At 43.3% G+C, this 26085-nt stretch overlaps 1 protein-coding gene across 1 annotated transcript in view; it reads left to right on the top strand.

The window, feature by feature from the left end:
• Positions 1-26085, top strand: part of KIZ (kizuna centrosomal protein) — a 340495-nt gene that overhangs the window by 260749 nt on the left and 53661 nt on the right. Inside the window, 1 exon segment of the mRNA XM_029596786.1 lies at positions 2548-2632. Within this exon segment, the coding sequence (XP_029452646.1) occupies positions 2548-2632 (85 nt within the window).

Below are 26085 nucleotides of genomic sequence, written 5' to 3'. Positions count from 1 at the left end.
AAAGCAGACATCAAATAACGCCTAATATTTAAAACTAATTAGGATTTTAAAAAATACCTCTCCTCCATACCTGGGAAATTTTGATTTCCAATCACTCTGAGATTGTTATGGGTTAGTTTGTGTGTTGGAGGTATGGCTCTACATACTAACCTTTTCCTTTCTCTCTTACATACACTCACACGCTAACAAACACATTTTCATACTCACACTCTCAATTTCATACACATAGTCGCTCACACACACTCTCTCACTCTCATACACATTTTTCCCCCTCCGGAATGCACAAGTTGCAGCAGCCTCCTCTTTCTGCCCACGCGGCTGAAGGACTCCTCCTTTTTCTTCCTGCGGCATGGGCCTGACGCTGCTGCTACTGCTTCTGGCATCATGGGCTGATGCGCCTGCTCCTTGCAGCTGTGTGGGCAACCGCTGCTTCTGCTTCTTCTGGCCACGGAAATTGTGCCTTCTTATTCCCGTCTATGTGATATGACTTGCAGGCCTATGCGAGCAGGAAAAACAAGGAGGAGAAATCATCACTGTCCTGTCGGGTCACAGTAGTACCTCCACCGACCCCAAACTTGTGGCACTCTAGGTGACCGTTTAGTCTGCCTAGTGCCTCCACTTGCCCTGGGGACAATATTACTTGTAAAGGCTGGTCACTCTCATCATTCACACATGCACATCAGAAATGAGAAGTCAGATTTTACTAGAGAGAGAGGCCAGGAGGAGCTAGATACTACGTAAATGAAACTAATGATTATTTTATTATAGTATATTGTATGATAAAATGATTGAATTGTGTTCTGAGATTATTAATTGATAACTGTGCATTGTGGAGATAATTTTCAAAGATTTACATGTGTAAAAATTAGCATATACACATGTAATCTGTATTTTATAAAGTTGAAAATACCACATACTTTTGTTTCACATGCACATAGATGTGCATAAAACAGGGATGTTCTGTGGCATAGCCAACAGTTAAGCATATAAGTTGCTCTTTTAAAAGACTCGCATGAATATTTGGCAGCTTATGGAATTTTACACTTGCTAAATATCTGATTTAATTGATATTACACTTGTTTATTGTGTATTATTGGCTGGTTGGGAGGTCTGGGTAAACTGGGGGGAGTTCAGACTGAAGAACCAGGAGGATCTTGATCTGGAGAAGGACTGGACAAATTGATGGAATAATTGGTAAACTGGTTAATTTCAATTACACATGAATGCTTAAAAATATGCCGACTTATAATGTAAATCAGGATTTATATGAGTAAGGCCTACTTTATTTTTGCTCATAAAATATACATGTGTATGTTTTTAAAATAGGATGGAAAAGTACACGCGTTGCATGCATTGAAATAATATGCATGTATATGATACACATGGGTTATAATATGCTGTCATAGATCTATGTGCGACCATATTCGTGCATATATGCCACCACGCAGAGTTGTTTTAAAGTTATCCTCTATTACAGAGATTCCCAAACCTGTCCTGGGGAGCCCCAGCCAGTCAGGTTTTCAGGATCTCCACAATGAAAATGAATGAGATAATATATGGAGGCTATGGAGGCAGTGCATACACATTTATCTCATGCATATTCATTGTGGAGATCCTAAAAATCTGACTGGCTTGGGGGGGTCCTCCAGGACAGGTTGGGGAACCACTGCTCTATTAGTTTCCAGAATGTTAAAATATGAAAGGGACAGAGTTTCCTGATACTTGGTGCTGACTTTCTGCCAGGTTACAGACCTGGAACCTTTTTCAACTGTGAAAAATTTCTTTTTTTCTCAACTGCAACCACATGGAAGGTGGAGACTGCGACTAGCTCTGACCTAGTAGTTTTTTTTTTTGTTTTTTTTAAGATCATTAGCTGATATTACTGTATTTTGTAAAATATCACTGGTGATAAAACGTTTCTCAATCTATTTTATGGCATTGTTTCTTTTCACAAAAAGTATTCAAACTAATGGCAGGTTTACATTATGCTTTAGCAAAAAGTGTTACAGGAAGCACTTAACTGCAATATTGAGAAATAACAGATATGTTAAGTGCAAGAATTGTGGAGCATTGAGAAAAAGATACAGGCCTCAGAATTAAGGACTGGGCAAAAATCTTGCAGTGCTTCTTGCACATCAGCTAACATGCACATTTTTTTTTTGTGCAAAAATTTTGCTTTATGCGAATTTTGTGCCTTTTCGGCAAAACCCATGCTATTTTGTAGCATTTTTGTGGATTATTTGTTAAATAAGGATGGAAACTGGGAGATTTTGCATGAACTCACATTTCACTCAAAGTTTGCAGGCATTTATGCTTGTTTGCTAGTCCTAAAATCAAGTCAGAGAAACTGATTTATTCAAGATTTTCTCTTATTTTATGCCTGTGGGAAAAATCAGTCATCTGTCAGGTCCATGATCATCTTATATCACCATAGTGCCAATAGTGATGCCTATAATTTTATGTATTGAACATGTATTCTAATGAAAGCATGCATGTGAAACATAAAAACTGAACATTTGTACATTAAGAATCATATTCTCATAATAGGTTTGACTGATTCCAACACAAAGATCAACAACAAAACTGGTTCTGAAGCTAGTATTTCATCCAGTGAAGAAAGTCCCATACCAAGGTAAAGTCGCTTCCTTCCTAAATATTTGTGTTGGATGAATAATACCGCTGAATGATTGAAATTCGGTATATTTGTTATGAGTTATGATACATATTTGTGCGAATGCACACTCACAGTTTAAATTGTACTATACCTTAGAACCAAAGCCAGGTATTGTTTTGCAGCTGTTGTTTTCTCAGTTTAAGGCTCAATTGACATCTCAGTGAACCACAAATTAGCGTGTACAGCTGCTCTCAGTAGGGCTACTTAGAGACCAGACAATGGAAGTTGTCACTAAAAGGGCAGACATAATACATAAAGAGTCTTGAAGAAACAAAGTGGTGTATCTCTTGTTGTTGATGTAGCTGGGATGTAGACTAGTTTGTGCTCAATGCGTATTTTTGTATTCTTTTCAAGAATGGTATTTAATACTGGAGTATTTGTTACTGTTTTCTTTCTTTGCTTTCAGAATGAATACATTTAATTAATGGCCCCTATATAGTTGTAATTTATCTTTGCAGATATGTTAATTTCCAGCACTTCCTCTTGGTTCTCAGAGCAATGTTAAGTTATTTTCTCATGGGTTTTTCCTCTTTTCGGTTAACATAAAATGCCAATCAGATGGCGATGGTGAAATTAAAGATCAGAGAGCAAAAGATGAGAATAAAATTTGACTGCCATGTGAATTTGTTTGCTTTACGTGTTTATTTGTAATCTGTAAAGCAGACTGCAGGTTCTTTTTTTTTTTTTTTGTATTGTACATTCTGGAGACTTTTTTGCTTGTATTTGGAATTGTGAGTATACAAATATTTATTGTACATAAAACCAAAGTGTGAAAAAAAAACAAACAAACTCATTGCTTTCCCATTCTATTCTAAAATGTTGTGAGAAATGTTTTGTTTCAATATTGTAGCTTTTTCCTGACCTTAAAGTCTACCTTTTTATGCGCAGACTTTGCCCAGATTTTCAAAGCGAATGCATGCGCAGGGACAGTAACTTTCAGAGGGGCGCACGTTGACATGTGTGGATCGGCGCCCGTCCAGGGACATAGCTATTTTATAACATATGCGCTTATGTTATAAAATAGGCTGGGTGTACATAAGGGTGCAACTGGGTGTGCACAACCACCCACATCCGGGTCTGAGCTGTGCAAGTGGGGGAATTATATAACTGGTGCATGACCATGCCATGACCAGTTTCACCAGGCTGGCCACCAGTTTGCCCAGTTTAGAGTTAGGGCCTCCTTAAACTCCTCAGGGATGGCTGTTTTTTCTTTTTTTTTTCAATTACACCTCCTCCATAGCAGAAGTAAAGTTACGTGGCACTGAACCTGGATGTGCGCTCAGGCACACAAGTATTTGCACGCACATCTTTTGGCCCCACCCCATGCCCCTTTTTCAATCAGAGTGAGATATTCATGTATCGGGAGATGCACATGCATGTAGGTGGCTTTTAAAGTGCGTCGGGTGCGCATAAGCCCTACATGCAAGCGCATCTCCCAATTTTTGGCGCATGCGAGACTTTTAAAATTCACCTCATAAGTTTGCTTTTAAAATTCACGTGTAAGTGCGATTTTATGTGTACAAAGTTACACTTGCTCTTTCAAGGCATACCTTGTATAGGGGAACTTGTATATATAACTTTTTAAAACTGAAAAGTATGCATGTAAATTCCAACTCCACTCCTTGAAATCAAGGCCAAATTTAAGATTATGGTGCCCATAGGCAGAGGATGGGCAGTGGGAGAGGAGGAGATTTGCCCCATTAAATAGAGATCAGCATGGGGAGTCCTAGTTTTTCAGGTGCCTTATGCACTTGCCACCCTAGGGACATGCCTGAGTTGCTCATGCCTAAAATCCAACCCTGCTCAAAATGCCTCTCTCCAGTTTCCATAAACGTATGTGCAAAATCAGGCTGCACACATACTTTTATACACACACTGGGCCCAGGTCAGTTTTGGAGCAGCCATTGACATGCATAATACCATGCTTTATGTGTGGTAAATGGCTTTTGAGAATCAATTCCTAAAATTCAACTTGTTTTTTTGGGGTTTTTTTAACACTATTTACCTTGAAAGGAAAGCATATTTTTAAATGTCCTTTTCCCCCTCATAGTTTTTGTGACCATTTCTTTCTGGTGTGTGTTTCCTAGTGGCTTGTAACTTCTACAGGACCATGTATTAGTTTAGTTTAATAAAATGTATTTACCACTTTTCAGATAAATAAAACAGGGGACTGGAAACCTTATTAGAAGAGAGCTAACCGTTACTAGCATGTACAAGAATGAATTTTGAAACATATAAATACATTTTTTTTCATCTGAAGCATGTCTAATGTTACATATTCTTGCATGAAGCTGTTCTATAATTAGCCTATATTATTTCTTGGTATCCAGCAGTAATTTGTAACAACACAGATGAATGCTCGATGCTAAAACATTTGCTCTTTTGGAGTCCAATTCAGCAAGAAACTTACTATTGTAATATATTTTATGATTGACTTGTATTTTCTGGCAATGTCATCTCTTGTTGTGACCTGCTTGCTCTGTTCTGAGCTTATGCCTGAAAACTAGCGAACAAAATGCATTAAATTAGTCCAGTAAAAAGGTGTCACTTTTTTTTTTTATGTTTAAATTTTTTTTTCATCTCATTCAGGTGGACTGACAAGGCAACCACACTACTTTGTCGAGCATGAAACCTTAAAACTTTCAAACCTGTGCTCTTAAAAATTTGCTCATGTGCATCTGTTTTGACTGGCTGTTTCAGTGAGCAATCAAGTAGTTACCAGCAAGAGGGATTTTAAAAAATAATTTTTCTCCATAGTGGGATGACGCAAAATACCAGCAGGAGGGAGATGTTGTGGGGAATGAGCTTCTGAGTTCTCTTTTAGCTTACAGAAACCAAACAATATGTGATTGACTATATTTATTCTTCTCTGAGTTTTATTATCTGGTTAGCGCAAGTATGGTAAAAGCCTCTAATTCATTTACCTCTCTCTTTAAATTAAGAGGTAAAAAAATAGCTGAAGAGAGATCTTTTTGTTTCAAATTTCCTGTCTTTTTCAGAGCCTAAAGTCAGTGTCTGCCAAATTCCAGACTCTAGCTTCTCCTTTTCTAAGGGTTTATATGGCTCCCTGAACCAGTGTGCTTCACACTTGATGAGATGTGCAGGCCCATTGCAGGCAACTGGGTATGCATACCATGCAATTGCATGGAGTGGCACCCCTAGGGGACTGCAGCAGCAGCGGGTGCAGTCAATGTCTTCTTGTCCTCTCAAGTTCCGGTGGTCTAGTGCAGTGCCAGCCAGAGCAGAGGTTATAGTCTCGGGGAGCTCACATACATGCATTGCTTCCTCCCTCTACCATCTCCTTCCCTGCGGCGCAAGTCACTGAAGCCAGTATCTTTTTTTTTTTTTTTTTCTGAGATTGGATTTCAGTCATCGCTTCCTGCTGAAACTTAAGAGATGGTGAATCCTGACCTAGCAGGTTTTTTTTTTCATATCCAGCCAGTTCCTGCATCAGAAGGGGGAGGTATAATTTCCTCAGGCCAGGGATTGCCAGAAGTGCTTGAGCTGCAGGAGGCCACCAAAAGAAAAAAGTGCAGGAGTAGAACAGAAGGCTCTGAGCAACACAGGGAGCCTGGCAAGACGAAGAAGGGAAGCAGTGCTGTGCCTGTGGGTTTCCATAATGTCAACCGTGGAGGCAGTGTGTGAGAGAATGTGAGCCAGCCTGCCTAACAGCCTGCGTTTTGTGTGTGAGTGTGAATAGGGGCTTGGCTGGTATTTATGTGAATGGAAGCCTGGATTTTGTATGTGTGTGTATGTGTGAATGACAGCCTGGACTGAGTATGTGTGCAGTGTGTGTAGATGGCAGCCTGGATTTGTGTGTGTGTGAATGGCAGCCTTGGGGGGGGGTGAATGACACCCTGCCAGCCTGATTTTTCCATCCTTATTAGTTTTAACTACTGGGCATTTGTGTCTTCTATTTTTAAATATTTTATTGCAGTTTGGAAAATTTTTTAAACATATATATATTCTTAATTATGGAATGTTATTCTGTTCATCAGTTGTTTGGCAATATTCTTTTTATTAATATGGTTTCTTATGACTGATTTATTTTTTTTTATTTTATTGTTTGATTTTTGAGGCCTGGTGATTCTGTTTTTCCATTGCTGCATTGCATACAGAGTTTGGCTTGTTTCCAGTTTGGTTTCTGTCTATATGTTTCTGTTTCTACTTTGTTCTGTATTTGGTGAGGGTATGCCTGTGTTTTGCATATGTGACTGAGGTGGGCATTCTGCTAGCACGTCGTTTCAGTTTAGGGATTTATAGCAGCCTGGTTTCTTTTGCTTTCCTAATAAGAGGTATTTTAAGGCCTGGTGTAATATTTGCAGTGTTGCCTTTTCATAGATAGGGGTTGGTCCTGTTTGAATGCTTGAAGTTAGTACTTCAAGCATTCAAGCATAGTAAACTTCCCAAGTATCGGAAGTTTACTATATTGTTGTCATTCAGTTTACTTAAGGGCCAAACCCACACCTAAAATGTTACAATAGGTCCAGTTGTAATATGGGTTCCAAATGCAAGGTTTTCTGGGCGTGCCGCTACAGGGCCCAGCCTCTGCCATTTTTATGTGCTAATAGGTGGGGCAAGAGCACCTGGGGATCACTCCTGCACAATTTAGGAATTTTGGACCTGCAGAGTGTGTCAATTTTGAAAGTTTGGATCACTTTAGGGAGCAGGGGTTTTTTAGGTAGGGAAAGGGGGTCTGGGACAGAGCATTAGACTAATGTTCTCTGTTATGTGTTGGTTATTTGGAAAACAACAAAAATGTAAAAAAAATGGAATGGCAGGATGGGGAGAGGGGTGGGGTGGGTGGCAGCACAGTAACTGTTCGCACAGGGCAGCAAAAATGCTAGCATTGGCCCTGCCAGGGGTGCCCCAGAGAATTCATCATTGCCTGATGCTCAGATCTAGGGCAGGCCTGAGCTCTGCCGTTAGCACCTCATAGCAACAAGAGGCACCAGCGATGGTTCTTAAACTTGCAGGAACTCCTTTCTGAGAACATGTGTAATCATGCATGCCTCTTCTGCCTAGCTGCAGCTTGATCCCTGGAATGTAGTAATTAATGGGCAGCATACAAGGCACAGATAGTCCCTGGGACCAACTTTGTACAGCACACACAGTGCACAATCCCTCCTTATCTTCCCCCACCTTTGAGTCCTTTCAGCCTCTGTCTTGTCCCGAGGCTGAGTGAGACTGGATGAGCGTGCACTGAGCCCCGGATGTGACTCACTTTGAGAGCCGCATCCACTCTGGCAGCTGCAGTCTGTAGCTGCCTACATCACACCGACTTCTTTTGTCTCCTGCACTTGCATATAGAGTGCACTGGTTCATCTTGTTGGGTTCATGTATGTATTCCAACCCCTCCTCATTTTTATTTTTTTTTTTATTTGGAAGAGAGACTAGAGGGGCTTTCAGAGCTTCCCTAACTCTTCTTTTAGTGTATGAATCCTCTCCATGTCCGCATTGCCTGTTCCATGGAGGCTAGTGTAGCACACAACATTTTTGTTAATGTAGGCATGAAAAAATTGGGAAACACTGCCCTAAACTTTGCTGTGGTGCTTCCTGAGCTGTTTGGGTACCAGTGAATATAGCAGTCAATTAAGTTTAAAATGTATACTGGACGCAAAGGGTGAGCAAAATCTTTACATATCTGTTTAAGATAAATGTGGACGTATTTTAAATATGTGATAAAGATCTCTGAGGTTTGCTTCTTTTTATTTTTAACCTAGAAGAAATAGCCTTCTCCTTGCCAGTTGGAACTAAACAGTTCTTGGTACACAATCCATTCTACTGTATGAGGTATTTTTTGTGCAGAAGTGCATGTACTGGAATATTCAGCCAGCGCCCCTGGTCAATAGGTGATTTTTCTATTGGTATAAAAAGTTTACTCAAGTGTACCTAATGATTTGCATAAACATTTCTTTCAAACTTTGTTTATTGCAATTGTGAGTTATGCTGATCTCTAATCAGCATATACATAAGAGATATGAAGAGATGCGTAGCACTAATATCCCTTTGAGAAAAGCAAGTACAGAGTGGTTGCTACATAGTAGAGCCAAAGATACAGAAAAGAATTAACTGCTTATCAGATGTTCTTAAAATCTCAGTAGTATCAGATAGTTGAGAGAAGCCAGAGGAAAATACAACAAAATCCTTGTATTTTTTGTACAATCAATGTACATTTTGTTAGCATTGTTTAAACCATCATTTTCTGTATTTTTCCTTCATTTTTTCCCCCTTCTCTCCTTCCATGACAGTTACACTGATGAAAGCACATTCTTTTGTTGGCCAGGAGTTAATGGAAGCCTTTTCTGGGGCTGTTACTCTTCAAATGTCCTCATCTGTTAGGTGCTGATTACATAGAGCAAGGCTTCATCCCAGGTCCCCCAGCATGTCATGTCTATGATGGGCCCACAAACAGCCCTTTACAGGTCTCCATAACTCGCTGAGTTCAAAAAAGGTTTGGATAAGTTCTTGGAGGAGAAGTCCATTAATGGCTATTAATCAATTTTACTTAGGGAATAGCCACTGCTATTAATTGCATCAGTAGCATGGGATCTTCTTAGTGTTTGGGTAATTGCCAGGTTCTTGTGGCCTGGGTTTGGCCTCTGTTGGAACAGGATGCTGGGCTTGATGGACCCTTGGTCTGACCCAGCATGGCAATTACTTATGTTCCCTGCTCCTACCCCCTGCTAAAATGTACCCTTCTGTCAGGTAAGGCACGTTAAAACTGTTATTTGACTTTGCAAGCTGAAAGCATGTGACAGCTTAGATTATGGTAATTGTATGTGCCCTAACATTTTAGGCTGTTGGGATCTTTCATGTGCACAGTTTTGTTTTAAGTTAAAACTTGTGCTTTTTGTTTGAGGTAACTTTTGTTTGATATGATTTAGTTGATTTTTTTTTTTTTAGTATGTTCTTGATAAAAGCATAATGTGCTTTCAACATGAAATCTAGTAGCAGTACTTAGGACAGATACCACATTCGTTCATGGAAGAGATTAAGAAATCAGAAAGCCATAATGAAGCTTTCAGGGACAGAAAATGAAGCGCTCAGGTGGTGCTTGTTTGTGATTGGCACGCAGTAAAATTTCTTACAGGCTTACATTTAAGGATTCCACTTAACAGCAGTCACTTCTTGTGCTTTATTGCTTTCACAAGTGGTCTCGAATCCCAGTACTTGAGAATAAACATAACAGTGCAGTGCTGCTCTGCTACTTTTTAAAAATTCTTCTCTGCTCTATTTTGTCAGTGAGCTGATGAGTGACATCAAAAGAAGATCCTGCTGGACCTAAATTAAAAAATAAAATGGCTTCCTCTGATGTCCTAGAGACAATAATTACGATGTGCCAGTTAAAACCAAGCTACAGCTGAGGGATTTTACTTTAAAGCAGAGGCCTGTATGCAAAAAAAAAAAAAAATGCATTTATAGCTCTTTGTTGGGCACCTCATTATGTGTGGGCCTGATTCATTAAGTAATTGGTTTGCAGTTGTTTACATGAGTATTAAGGCTTTCTATTCAGCAGCCTTTGAGAGATACATTGTGCAAATGTTGCATGTTATGAATGCAGAATGAGGGGCAGGGGGCCAGTCCTATTGGCTAAACACTGCACTCTGTTGAAAAGCAAGAGAAAAAGATTGGGTGCTGCTTTGCATAGCAATGACTTTTTCTTAATAAGCTTTACAGATTAATACACACAAGCTCTAAAAGATGCAAAGAGATACTCGTAGCACATTTATACATGCTCATTTCACTATTATGGCACTGGAGATGGGAAGAATTGGGTTCTTTCATATTCATTTTTTCTGTGCGCTGCCTCTAGTTCATGAGACTTAATAGAATCTGATGTTTGTTGCATTATAAATCATGGGGAAGTAGGCAGATCGGCAACAGTTTATTATTAAAGATTCCTTCAATGTAAATCTTCTTCTACCATTGTATGCCCTACAGCAAAATCATTTTGTGGTTGAGTGAGGATGAAAGGCATAATGTCCGAAGGAGTGAGTCTTAATAGGAAACTGCTCTCTGAGTAAAGACCACTTGTTCCCTTTTGTTCATGGTACATGCCACAGCTTCCTCTTCTCTGGCAAACATTGTCACATTTTGCTTTAGCGATCAAAAGTATTTTTTCTTGAATTTATTTATAATGCTGAAACTGCCAAAGACATAGCTTTGACTTGTCTGCTCAAAAGGTATGGTATTTCACCAGGGCCAAAGGATGTCTTTGTTTTAAAGTAAAATCGTTACTTTGAGGGGAAAACATGTATCATAAGTCATGACTGAATCCCTCTTTAAAAGTGGGCAGGCGATGTGTGTGGCATTTGTCTCCCTGTTGCAATGCATCTGGCCAGTGGAGGTCACTCGCATTCTAGCGACTGCTAAGGCCTGATGCTGGTAGGATTTTTCTGAATAGCTATGCTAATTTTTTCACTTTTAAGCGCAATCTGAAGATTCAAATGTTGCTAACTGTTAAAGAATGTCAGAAATATATATGCATGAAATATTTGCTCTCCCTCTACCATTCAAAGATTTATTTTAACTTAATAGAAATCTGTTTTATGTATCATATAATCCTGTTTTGTGGGAAATATGAATTAAAATAGAATTAATACATAGTTTAGATAATAGAATTATTGTGATTAATTTAACATTTTACATATTGTGCACTGAGAAATTTTTATAGAATAAGGTGGTAAGAACCTGCTTTGTGATTTAGGAACCATGAAAAGGTGAAAATGAGCACTGACTAGTAATAACTTAATACAGCTTTACAAACCAAGTGCTTTGTAGGTTATCATAGTCCCCGTCAGGGGGCACTAACACTTTACTAAAATGAAATAAAATCATTGAATAAGTAATTTGATTTTTTTTGCAAACTAATAGTTTTAGTAAGTTGCTGCTTTTATGTTGTTTTTTTTTCTGGTTACATTTTCATGATTTTGTTACTTCTGCTTTAAAATAAAATGACCATATTTTTCATTTTTCACTTTAAAGGCTTCAGTTCAGATATATCAGCTGGTTTGAAGTTTTTCTAAATCCTAGTTTGCAAAGAAACAATATACAAAAAGGACAATTTCATACCAGCCTGCCTAGGGCTGAAATCTGCATGCAGAAAGTAGGTGCAAACTTCAACTTGAATTTTCAAAGCTGACTTGCACATGTAAGTTCGCTTTGAAAATTAGCAGATGTATGTGGAAGCATGCACAGCATATGCGCACATAGGCCTCCTTGGGAGCAGAAGTAAATGTGTATGCATATATTTATGTACATGCTTTCAAAAATTGAAAGCATGCACATAAATGTTTGCCAGCCACAACTCCTCCCCCATAATGCCTCTTTCAAGTATGCATAAAAATGCACATGAAATTGCTTCCACACCTACTTTTATCCCAGGACAAGCAGGATGCTAGACCTCACATATGGGGTGACGTCACTGACGGAGCCCTATTGCGGGAAAACTTCTGTCAAAGTTTCTAGAAACTTTTGACTGGCAGTGTGAGGCCACTGAGCATGCCCAGCATGCCATGATATTCTTTGCCACAGGGGTCTCACTCTAGTCTTCGTTTTTCCGCGCTGCTATTAGCATCGCCGTCATCGGAGCCCCTCTGAGATTTATTCTCAATTCTGACTGGAAAGTCATTACTATACAGATTTCTCTCCCTCACGGGATCTCACTTTTCTCTGTCTCACTGGCTGGTGAGATAATTTCAGCGTTTGTATTTCAAACCGCTGATAAAAATGTTTTCTCATCATCGACAGCCGTCGATGATATCATGGCTTCGGGTTTCAAGAAATGCCCGGCCTGTAATCGGACCATGTCGGTCACAGACCCGCATCTTGAATGTGTTGTCTGTCTTGGTGAAAACCACGATATTTCTTCCTGTCAGCAATGTCAGGAAATGACACCAAAAGGAAGAAAACTACGGCAGAAAAAAATAGAACAACTTTTTCACCTGCAACTGATTCCTTCATCATCAACTTCATCAAAATCATCACCAGCAGGAGTTACCAAGAAACTTCTCCTAAAAAAACGTCGACCGGACAGTTCGGGAGACAAAACCTCGCCAACACCGTCAACTGTATCGATAAGATCAGCAACCGAGGTAAGGCCCAAGCACAAACATCAGCATCGTCAAGTCTCGACATCGCCATCAGTTTCCTCCCATGAGGAACTGAGCGCCAAACGGCCGAAATGCAAGGACACCTCGCCGTCACCTAGGCCTCCCTCGGTAGAACCAACTCCACCGCAGGTAATACTCTCTCCGCCTCCACCGGTGTCGAGCGTTCCCCCAGTACCGCACGATTTGACAGCGTTCATTAAAGAAGCGGTACTGCAGACAATAAAAGAACATATGCCGGTGACTGTGCCGATGCCGGCGATTCAGCCGATGCTGGTGACATCTTCTCCGTCTGTGAAGTCACCGATGCCGGTACCATCGATACTGATGACAGCGTTAGTTCCGGCGACAACGCCGATGCCGGGGGAATCCCCGATGCTGCTGATAGCGATGCCACGTACATCTACCCCGTCGATGCCGATATCGATGCCTCCTCTTTTTTCGGAGTTCACATCGATGCGTACGATGTCATCGATTCCAACATCGGTGCCCATTGTCACTTCTGCACCGTCACAAAAGAGAAGTGCAACATCAGCGATGCCCACTAAACAAACATCGAGGATATCACTACCCTCGATGCCACAGACTTCATCGATGGTGCCACCTCCTCCTGGTGCTACAGGATCAGAAGCAGCAAATATTCCCTCTTACAAAAAAGATATCAGGATTTATTGGACTCTTTGCCAAGTAATCCACAAGAAGAGGACTCTTTTCCTGAACACCCTTTGCCAGGGCCTTCTGGTATTATCCCTCCATGGAAACCTGCAGTAACACAACAAAAAACTCCAGATTATGACACATGGAGTGATACTGCATCGGACACTTCATCAGAAACCTTTGTCTGATCCATCACCACCACATCCTAGAAAACAATCTCCTCCAGAAGATCTTACTTTTTCCACCTTTGTGCAGGAGATGGCTGACTCTATCCCCTTTAAATTGGAATCCGAGCAGGATTTATGACAACAGACATTGGAGGTGCTGCAATTCGTGGACCCTCCAAAACAAGTGGTGGCAATTCCCATACATGATGTTGTCCCACAGCTACAGCATCGCCTTTGGGAACATCCCTGTTCTGTTACTCCAGTAAATAAGAGGATGGACACCACTTACTTGGTTCAATCCACGCCTGGATATCAGAAATCACAACTACCTCACAATTCAGTAGTTGTTGAATCAGCACAGAAAAAGTCTAAGAGGACAAGAGTTCACTCTTCCAATCCTCCTGGAAAAGACAACAGGTTTCTGGATTCCCTGGGCCGCAAGGTCTTTCAAGGTGCAATGCTCAATTCTAGGATTTCATCCTATCAACTTTACTTCTCCCAAGTTTATGGAAACAGATGGAGGAATTTATTCCATCTCTTCCACAGAAATATAAGGAGGCTGCACAAACCATCATTAATAAAGGCTTAGAAGCCCGAAAACATGAAGTCAGAGCTGCATACGATGGCTTCGAGATGGCTTCAAGAGTAGCTGCATCAGGTATCAGTGCCAGAAGGTGGGCTTGGCTTAAGGCCTCAGATCTTAGGCCAGAGGTCCAGGATAAATTAATTAACCTCCCCTGCATAGGAGACAATTTATTCGGATCCAAGGTGCAGGAAGCTGTGTCTCAACTAAAGGAGCACACAGAAACACTAAGACAATTATCCGCCCTCCCACAAGACCCCACTACGCATTCTTCTTGTAGGCCTCCAAGAAAAGACACAAGGCAGCCTTTCTATCGTCAAAGAAGATATTAGCCCCCTGCGTCTAGGCCCAAGCCTTCCAGAACCCAGCAAAGACCACAACCACGTCAGCAGAGACCAGCTAGGCCCCAGCCTCCTACACAAACCGGTCCTGCTGCGGGCTTTTGAAAATTTACCTAGAGAACTCAGCCTTTTCTCAAATCCTCGACCAGCACTCCCAGTAGGGGGCAGGTTATCCAAATTTTACAACAATTGGATACCAATAACATCAGACCAATGGGTTCTGTCCATAATATCTCGAGGATACCAACTCAATTTTCTCTCAATTCCCACAGAATTTTCACCTACTCAAATTCATCTCAACGAAAATCACACGCTTCAGTTACAGGTAGAATTATCCACCCTTCTGAAAGCCAGGGCTGTAGAGCCGGTGCCCCGGTCTCAGCAGAGCAGAGGATTCTACTCCCGGTATTTCCTCATTCCAAAGAAAACCGGAGGCCTTCGTCCCATCCTAGACCTCAGAAATCTCAACAAATTTCTGAAGAAGGAAAAGTTCAGGATGGTTTCTCTAGGCACCATGCTTCCACTTCTTCAAAAAGGGGATTGGCTTTGTTCTCTGGATCTTCAAGACGCTTACGCTCACATTCCAATATTCCCTCCTCATCGCGCTTCATGGTGGGTCAACAACATTTCCAATACAGAGTTCTGCCGTTCGGACTGGCCTCTGCTCCCAGAGTATTCACCAAATGTCTGGCAGTAGTAGCAGCACACTTGCACAAGGAAAGTGTGCATGTATTTCCCTATTTAGACGACTGGCTCATCAGAAGTCAATCTCAACAAGGAGCTCTGGCTTCTCTCAGTCGCACAATTACCGTACTTCATTCCATGGGCTTTCTCATCAATTATCAAAAGTCCCACCTTACTCCATCTCACCTGCTTCAATTCATAGGAGCAGAATTGAACACCATCCTTGCAAAGGCCTTTCTACCTGAAGATCGAGCAGAAAGTGTTTATTTAAGTGAAACACACGATTCACTCAAAGAAACAAGCAACAGTTCAGTTTCTAACCTTACTAGGCCATATGGCCTCCACAGTTCATGTCACTCCTATGGCAAGGCTAGCCATGAGTAACTCAATGGACTTTAAGATCTCAATGGATCAAAGCCATTCAACCACTACATTCTCCAATTCAGGTAACCCACCAGCTACGTTCCTCTCTACTTTGGTGGGTGAACAAGGACAATTTGCGCAAGAGCCTACCAGTTCCACAGATAATGTTAACTACAGATGCATCCACCTTGGGATGGGGAGCTCACATAGACACACTCCAAACCCAAGGTACTTGGACAAGGGTCGAAGCAACATTTCAAATCAATTTCCTGGAACTTCGAGCTATACATTATGCTCTGCATGCGTTCAAGGACTGCCTTTCACACAAGACTGTCCTCATCCAAACGGACAACACAGTTGCCATGTGGTACATCAACAAACAAGGAGGTACGGGTTTGTATCTCCTTTGTCAAGAAGCTGCACAGATTTGGAACTGGGCCCTCAACCACTCAGTGTTTCTCCAGGCAATTTACCTGGCAGGCATTCACAATGTAATCGCGGATTGACTCACTCATCAATTCCAACCACACGAATGGTCGCTGGATCCCTCAGTAGTGACCAGGATCTTTCAATGTTGGGGTCAACCAACAATAGACCTCTTTGTATCACATCTGAAATACAAAGTGGACAATTTCTGTTCTCTACACAAACAGAAGAACCAGCCAGCCAAGGATGCCTTTGCTCGCCCTTGGACCACAGGCCTACTATACGCGTATCCTCCGATACCATTCATAACCAAAACTCTAGTGAAGTTACAACAGGACAAGGGGTCCATGATACTCATAGCCCCATACTGGCCTCGACAAGTATGGTTCCCCACCTTCTAGACCTCTCAGTCAGGGATCCCATTCGCCTGGGAGTAGCTCCCACTCTCATAATTCAGGATCAGGGTCGGTTGCACCATTCCAACCTTCAATCCCTATCCCTGACAGCATGGATGTTGAAAGCTTGATTTTACAACCACTCAATCTTTCAACCAATGTATCTCAAGTGCTTATAGATTTACGTAAACCTTCCACACGAAAGAATTATTCTTCCAAATGGAAACGATTTACCTTGTGGTGCAGGCAAAACAATATTGATCCTTTCACTTGCCCCACTACTTCTCTTCTAGATTACTTATACCATCTTTCAGACTCTGGTCTCCAGACTTCTTCGGTCAGAGTCCATTTAAGTGCAATCTCAGCTTACCATAACAAGATGGGAGATGCACCAGTCTACACACAACCTCTTGTCAGCAGGTTTATGAGAGGTTTAACACAACTCAAACCACCAAGTCGGCCTCCAGTCACAGAATGGGACCTGAATCTGGTCTTAACAAGACTCATGCGTTCTCCCTTCGAACCCATTGATTCCTGTGATCTTAAATTTCTTACATGGAAGACTATCTTCCTCGTAACCATTACATCAGCTAGAAGGGTTAGTGAGTTACAAGCACTTGTCACGTACTCACCCTATACAAAATTCCTACATGACAGAGTGGTTCTCCGTACACATCCAAAATTCCTTCCCAAGGTTGTCACGGAATTCCACTTGAACCAATCCATAGTTTTACCCACATTCTTCCCAAGGGCTCAATCTCACCAAGGAGAACGGGCTTTACATACCTTAGACTGTAAGCGTGCACTATTGTTTTACTTAAACCGAACTGCAGTCCACAGGAAATCCAATCAACTCTTTGTATCTTATGATCCAAACAAACCGGGTAAAGCAGTGGGTAAACATACTCTATCCAACTGGTTAGCAGATTGCATACAGTTTTGCTATGAAAAAGCAGGCCTTCTTCTCCAAGGGCGAGTAAAGGCACATTCAGTAAGAGCAATTTCAACCTCAATAGCACACTATCGTTCAGCGCCAATCATTGACATATGTAAAGTAGCAACATGAAGTTCTCTTCACACCTTTGCAGCTCATTACTGTTTGGACAAAGAAAGACAAGATTGAGCCTATGGACAATCTGTCTTAAAGAACTTGTTTCCAGTTTAAACCCAACTCCTTCTACAACCACCCTGCTGTGATCTTCGGCTGACTCATTTTCAACAACAATACTTCACTGTTGCTTCACTATACAATGACTCAGCCTCTAGCTTGCTAATCACCCATATGTAAGGACCTACATCCTGCTTGTCCTGGGTTAAAGCAAAATTGCTTACCTTGTAATAGGTGTTATCCCAGGACAGCAGGATGTAGTCCTCACAGAACCCACCCGCCAGCCCGCGGAGTTGGGTATCATACCTTTTATTATTTTATTTTTGCTAAAGCTTATTGCTAAATACGAGACTAGAGTGAGACCCCTGTGGCAGAGAATATCACGGCATGCTGGGCATGCTCAGTGGCCTCACAGTGCCAGTTAAAAGTTTCTAGAAACTTTGACAGAAGTTTTCCCGCAATAGGGCTCAGTCAGTGACGTCACCCCATATGTGAGGACTACATCCTGCTGTCCTGGGATAACACCTATTACAAGGTAAGCAATTTTGCTTTATGTGCACAACCTCCGGTACAATTTTTTTAAAAAACCCATTTGTGTGCCTGAAACCACATTTCCTCATCATATAGGCAGGCCAGGCCATACAAGTGGGTTATGCACTCCTACCAGCAGATGTAAATAGAAATCACTGACTCGCTAATGCCACCTCATATAGCCCTGCACAGACATCAGCCTCTCAGAATTCTCCATCTCCAGCAGATAGTGGACATGCAGTCTTACCTGTGAATGTAAGCCTGCCAGGATTGGGGCAGGGTGTTGGCAGCTCCTGAGAAGATAGCAGAACTCCCTCCCTCAGTTGAGCAGCTTCAGAGAGTCCTAGTGAGGAAGGAGTGAGTTGAAGGTAGGTAGCCCTCTCTCTCCGCAGGCAGTGGCTTGCTTCCAGGTTGATAAGGAAATTTTGGGCTTAGTTGCTTCTTGCATTTTTTTCTTGGCAGCTGTCTATCTCTTCCTCCTCCCTCAGTTGGGCTCCATGTTGTTGTGGCAGGCAGGGGAAGGTGTGTTTTTTGTGCTGCGGCCAGACGAAAATGTTTTGGGGGAAAAAAAAAAAGCGGTCTGCCTTGTTCCCCTGCGGCTACCGCTCGAGCCTTCTGAGCAGGAGCTGACAGCGGATTGCAGGAACAACAGTGGCAGAATCTCAGGCATCAGAAAAGGAATGCAGCATTGGCACTACATGTACCATGCGGCGAAAAGCAAGGGAGAACTTGAATGACCTCCATTAGGCCAGCAGCTCGTGGACTGTATTTGACAGGATGCAAGATGGTGCCGGGCGGTCAGCACAGGAGACGGGTCCCGATTTGTGCTGCCTACCACATGAGAGCAGTGTAGACTGAATATTCCCTTAGTCTTGCCAGAGGTGTATGGAGGCACAGGAAGAGGAGGCTTCAGGGGATTTTACTCCCACAGGAGGATCTCAGGTTCCCCTTTGGAGGGAGAAGAGCCCTTCCATCCCCCACTATTGTCAGTTTTACTGGTCACTGAGGGAGTTGGGTCAGAGATATCTTTGTCTGTTCCTCTGTTGCCAGGCTTGGACCTTTCGTCCCTTTCTTGGCTGGAGTTTTTCAAGGGGCTCCAGTCCTTTGTAAAGCCTTGTCCAAAGTTGCCTCTGCCTCCGTCTTCTGTTCTGGAGCCGGGGCTGCTTGCTCCAGGTCTCCGAAAAGAACTGGACCAGCTGGTCCAGGAAGCCATCGACAAGGCAATGCAACGACTCCAGGTCCCTTCGGCACCGACACTGGCACTGATTGTGGAACCGGTCATCGACCCGATTCCAGCAGCACTGGCTCCGCTGCTATCCCGGATGGAGGCGCTTATAACTGCCCTTCCACTGGTGATTTCCGGGTCTCTGATGGCTCCGGTGCGCTCCCCGTTGACAGCCTCATCGGGAGGAGAAACACCGTTCCACATCCCTCCTTCGGGAATTTTGCCTCAGACATCGATGCCAATTCGTCCCTCGCCACCAATTCATTTATCGGGGGCGATACGTACGTCGGCGCCATAGATGCCTTCGATACCGGCACCAATGCCCTCCAGGCCGTCCATGGTGCCCCCGGTGATTCCTTCGATTTTCTCGGAGCCTCAGCCGGGGCATTCAGGTATCTAACCCCCTTCTCATCCTACAGGTCAGTCTGCTGATCCTTATGACACCTGGGGTGATGATACTTCTTCAGACACCGATGACTTACCTTCACCTCCCTCTCCTACTGAAAGTAGAAAGCGTTCTCCTCCAAAGGACCTTTATTTCATTAATTTTGTGAAGGAAATGTCTGAGTTGGTCCCTTTTCAGCTTCAGACGGAGCAGGATGATAGGCACCAGATGATGGAGTTGCTCCAGTTCCTGGATGCCCCTAAAGTGATCACTTCCATTCCCATTCATCAAGTTCTTGACCTCCTCAAAAAGAACTGGGAAAACCCTGGATCCATTGCCCCAGTCCATAGAAAAGCTGACTCTACCTATTTAATGCAGTCAGCCCCCGGCTTTCAAAAATCTCAGCTCGACCACCATTCAGTTGTGGTAGAATCGGCTCAAAAGAAAGCAAAAAGGACGAAGCCTCACACTTCTACCCCTCCTGTTAAGGAACACAAGTTCCTAGACAATATTGGTCGACAAGTGATCCAAGGGGCCATGCTCATCTCTAGAATTGCTGCTTACCAGCTGTATATGACCCAATACAATAGGGTCATCTTCAAACAGATACAGCACTTTTCTGAAACCCTGCCTGAACAATTCCAAGACCAGCTTCAAATCCTTGTCAACAAGAAGTTTGAAGCAGGAAAGCATGAGATAAGAACAGCTTATGATATCTTCACCTCTACTAGAGTGATTGCAGCTGCTATTTCGGCAAGACGATAGGCCTGGCTCAAATCTTCTGACCTTCGCCCAGAAGTACAAGGCAGACTTTCTGACCTACCATGTGTAGGAGACAATCTGTTCCGTGAGCAGATCCAGCAAATAGTGGCTGAATTAAAGGACCATCATGAGATCCTTAAACAGCTTTCATCAATACCTTCCGACTTCCCCTTAAGACAACCCTTCAGGAAGGACTCTAAGAAGTCATTCTTCCATCCAAGGAAGTACTATCCTCCACCAGCAAGGTCCCGAACTACGAGACCTTATCAAAAGCCTCAGCCTCGCCAGGCCCGAAAGCAAAAGCCGCAAGCAGCTCCCCAGCCGGAGCCTGCTTCTGGTTTTTGACTTTCACTTGGAGAGCAGCAGTCTGATTCCTCTGCCAAGCATACCAGTGGGAGGTTGATTGTGCCACTTTCACAACATGTGGCAATCAATCTCAATCGACCAATGGGTGCTAGCAATCATTGCTCAGGGTTGCCACCTAAACTTTCTTACTCTTCCACCGGACTCACCACCTCTGCAGGCGTGGAGAGTATCCGACCACTCTGTCCTTCTGGAGCAGGAAGTTTCCCTTCTTCTCCAGTTAAGAGCAATAGAACCCGTCCCACTCTCGCAGCAAGGCCTAGGGTTCTATTACCAGTACTTTTGATCCCCAAAAAATCCGGGGGGCTTCGTCCAATTGTGGACCTATGTGCTCTCAACAAGGACCTCCAGCGGGAAAAGTTCAAGATGGTAACCTTGGGCTTGCTTCTACCTCTTCTACAAAGAGGAGACTGGCTCTGCTCTCTGGACCTCAAGGATGCATACACACATATTGCGATCACTCCAACTCATCGCAAGTACCTCAGGTTTTTAATAGGCCCAAAGCACTATCAATATCGAGTGCTTCCTTTCGGCCTAGTGTCTGCACCATGAGTCTTCACCAAATGTCTCGTAGTTGTAGCAGCTTTCCTCAGGAAAGAAGGTGTGCACATCTACCCCTATCTGGACGACTTGTTAATCAGGGCTCCAACCCAGCAAGCCGCTCTGTCGTCCCTCGATTTCACTCTACACACTTTAATTTCTCTAAGATTTCTTGTCAATTATGGGAAATCCTATTTAACAGAAGCAAACCTTGCACATAAGCAAGTATTCAGAGTATTTCCTTTGTTCCTACTCAAAAAGGGGACTTGTTTGAACTTCAGGTTCACTTACACCGCTTTTTTCGGACACTCAAACTGAAGCTGTTTTTTGAGGTTTTTCCACCATCCACTGATGTATCTGTTGTACACACTAAATCTAAATGGACTCCTCCGGGGGTGGGTGATGTCACCTTGGGAGCCTTCGAACGCCTTGTGTGCAAAGATGTTGCTTTGATTTGTTCACAACAACAGTATATTAGGTACAATGTCTCTAAAGATGAGGCTGCTGCCCTTGAGGCCCTATCCAATGACTCATCTATTGTCATTAAGCCGGCTGATAAGGGGGGTGGGATAGTGATTTTAGACAGATCAGACTATGAGGCTGAAGCCTTAAGACAACTTGGAGATACTTCATTTTACTCACCGCTATCCTCGGACCCGACTGAATCATTGCTTCAGGACATTAAATCCCTGGTTCAATCAGCCTTAGATGCACATATTATCACGAGTAAAGAGTTTAAATTTCTCATCTCCACCCACCCGATTATGCCTTTGTTTTATATGTTGCCAAAGGTTCATAAATCTTTGGTACACCCCCCGGGTCGTCCCATAGTGTCCGGCATAGGATCCTTACTGGAACCCCTGTCCCAATTTGTGGACGATTTCCTTAAACCATTGGTACCCCAGATTCGGTCTTATGTGCGGGACTCTTCTCACTTTATGTCAATAGTGTCACAAATAGAGGTCCCTCAGTCCGCTATGTTTCTCATCACATTGGATGTGGTGTCACTTTACTCCAATATTCCTCAAAGCGAGGCTCTTACTGTCATTGAAAAATCTCTGAACACACATCCACTGCCACACAGGGTTACCACATCTTTTCTTGTTCAACTTGCTGAAATAGCATTAACTAAGAACGTTTTTCAATTTAAAGACACAATATATCAACAGGTTAAGGGGACCGCTATGGGGGCCACCATAGCCCCTAGTTTAGCGTGCCTATACATGGATGACTATGAAACATCAAATATTTATTCATCTACTTGGTTTCAATACATCCATGTATGGCTACGCTATATTGATGACATCTTCATCATTTGGACGGGCTCTGACATACAGTTCTTCATGTTCCTCGATTGGGTCAATTCACTTAATCCTTATATTCAGTTCAATCATTGTATTCATCCTACCTGTATAGCTTTTTTGGATATTTCTATCACCTGGGTGGAGGACCACTTTGAGACCACTCTGTTCCGTAAAAATACTGACCGGAACACTTTGCTCACTTATAACAGTTGTCATCCCCGGGCACTTCGTGATAACATACCTACGGGGCAATTCTTAAGACTTTGGCGCCTTTGTTCTACATGGATAGAATTCCTTTTCCAATCCCGGGGTATGTTTACCCGTTTTGTTGAAAGGGGTTATCCATTGCGGGTTATTAAAAAAGGCTTTCAAACGGGCATTGTACACGCACCGGGACTGGCTTTTTACATCTTCTGTACAGTCTAATGACGTCACTCATAACTGTATCCTCCCCTTTTCCACCGTAGGGAGGACTATAGTTAACATGATTAAACGCCATTGGGCAGCCTTGTCCCTCACTGATTTAATGCATGGTCCCCCACGATTTACATTCAAAAGAGGCACAAATCTAAGAGACCGTCTTGTGCATACATCTGTATTGTCTTCACATAATTACCCACGCACTAGTGGTCAGCACAATCCCTGCGGTCGCTGCACGATGTGCTGCCACACGGAGTCCTCGACAGTGTTTACACACCCTGTGTCAGGACGTGTGTTCAAATTATACTCCCAGTCAAACTGCAGTACCATAGGAGTGATCTATGTGGTTAAATGTCCTTGTTCACTATTATATGTGGGCAAGACCTCACGCATGATTAAAACGCGTATCATAGAACATTGTTCCAACATTAGATCCTCGCGGACTGATGAACCTCTAGTAACTCACTGGCTTCAGGCTGCGCACTCCATTGATGCTCTCTCCTTCTCAGTATTGGAGGTGGTCTCGCCCCCCTTGCGGGGTGGAGATTTTGCCGGTATACTGGGTCGAAGGGAGCAGCGTTGGATCTATACCCTTAACACAGTTTTTCCCAACGGATTAAACAAAGACATAGAGTGGTATCTGTTCTACTAGAGTTTGTTGTTAATATGTCATCATGATAACAGGTGTTGCCCTGCTAGTAACAGCATCCCGCGAGAGTTTTTTTTTCGCGCCTTTTTTTGCTCTTTAAATGGTTGTCAAAATGAGAGGGCGATTGCGCTCCTGATGTTCTTCTATAAGGTATGTGAATCACTCTATTATGTATATAGCAGCCTTTTTTTCTTGGTTCCATTCTTTTTTACTTATGTTATATTGCAGATTTGGAACATTACCTGGTCCCTCCCGATGCAGCCACCGCGAAACACGGGACCGTGTCGGGGGACTTTAAATGCCTTACTGCTATTTTGAATGGAGTTGCCACATTGAGTAATCTGTGAACCTTCACAATAAAAATACTTTATATTTGAATGGAACCTTATCCTTTTGCCTGCACCAGTGACTCTAAATCCTATTTAACCCCATCTCAAAACTTGTCATTCATTGGGCCAGACTTGGACACTTTACAGGCAAAAGCCTTTCTACCTCGACAACGAGTGCTAACACTCGTGGCCCTCGCTCACCAGTTGCAGTCTCAACATACAGCAACAGCTCACCAATTCCTCGTCCTGATAGGACACGTGGCGTCCTCCGTCCGTGTTACTCCAATGGCCTGCCTGGCCATAAGACTCATGCATTGGACTCTGAGGTCACAATGGATTCAAGCTGTTCAGCCTCTGTCGACCATTGTCCACATCACCAACTCACTCAGTCTGTCTCTCGCCTGGTGGAAAGATCAGACCAAACTCCTCCAGGGACTGCCTTTTCAAGTGCCAGATCCTCAACTCATTCTCACCACCGATGCTTCCAACCTCGGGTGGGGAGCCCACGTGGACAATCTACAGACACAAGGATCTTGGTCTCCACAGGAAGCCAAACATCAAATAAACTTCCTAGAACTTCGAGCAATGTGATATGCTCTCAGGGCTTTTCAGACAGACAGACCTCTTTGCGTCCCCTCAGAACCACAAAGTGGACAATTACTGCTCCCTCATTCGGACCGAGCGCTCTCAGCCCAGAGATGCATTCTCCCTCTCATGGGCAACCGGTCTGCTCTATGCATTCCCTCCACTTCCTCTTCTTTCGAAGACTCTTGTGAAGCTACGTCAGGACAAAGGAACCATGATCCTGATAGCACCTCACTGGCCACGCCAAGTGTGGTTTCCTATACTCCAGGATCTCTCCATCCGCAGGCACATTCCCTTGGGAACGGACCCGCATCTGATCACTCAAAACGATTGATGCCTACGCCATCCCAATCTTCAGGCCTTGTCCCTGACGGCATGAATGTTGAAAGGTTAATCCTTCAACCACTTAACCTTTCAGATTTGGTTTCTCGTGTCCTGATTGCTTCCTTCCTATAAATGGAAAAGGTACACATCATGGAGCACTTCGCAGTCCCTTGATCCCTTTTCCTGTCCAATCCCAAGGTTTTTGGACTATCTCTGGCATTTGTCAGACTCCGGTCTAAAAACCTCTTCCATCAGAATGCATGTCAGTGCGGTAGCCGCCTTCCATAAAGGTGTCGGGGATGACCCTATATCAGTACAGCCCCTCGTAACACGATTTTTAAAGGGCTTGCTCCATATCAAGCCACCTTTATGTCCTCCGGCCCCTTCTTGGGACCTTAACCTGGTTCTTGGTTGGCTCATGAAACCACCATTCGAGCCTCTTCACTCCTGTGACCTAAAATATCTCACATGGAAAGTGATTTTCCTTTTCGCTATCACTTCAGCTCGCAGGGTTAGTGAGTTACAGGCCCTAGTTACCTATCCGCCTTACACTAAACTCCTGCAGGACCGGGCGGTACTCCGCACTCACCCTACGTTTTTACCCAAGGTAGTTTCGGAGTTTCACATTAATCAATCCATCATACTACCTACCTTTTTTCCCAGGCCCCATTCCAATCCAGGGGAACAGGCTCTGCATACCCTTGACTGTAAACGAGCTCTAGCTTTCTATCTAGACCGTACACTTGCCCACAGGAAGAGCACTCAGTTATTCGTCTCTTTCCATCCCAACAAATTAGGGCAACCTGTGGGTAAGCAGATTCTCTCCTCCTGGTTGGCAGACTGAATATCTTTTTGCTACCAGCAAGCAGGCATTCCTTTTCAAGACCGTGTTAAAGCACACTCTGTGAGAACCATGGCGACTTCAGTAGCACACCTAAGATCGGTGCCGCTTATTGACATTTGCAGGGCTGCCACCTGGAGCTCTCTCCATACCTTCGCAGCCCACTATTGCTTGGACAAAGCCGGAAGACAAGATTCCATCTTCGGCCAATCTGTCCTGCGTAACCTATTTCCAACATGACGTACCAACACCCTTCTGCCTGCCTGGTGGGGTTCAGGATGCACTCTACCAAATTCCACCCCAGTTTTTGTGCCTGT

This window comes from Rhinatrema bivittatum, chromosome 3, assembly GCF_901001135.1.
Source record: "Rhinatrema bivittatum chromosome 3, aRhiBiv1.1, whole genome shotgun sequence".
Classification (NCBI taxonomy): Eukaryota; Metazoa; Chordata; class Amphibia; order Gymnophiona; family Rhinatrematidae; genus Rhinatrema; species Rhinatrema bivittatum.
The sequence above is the reverse complement of the archived record's forward strand: the minus strand, read 5'-3'. Positions and strand labels throughout refer to the sequence as shown.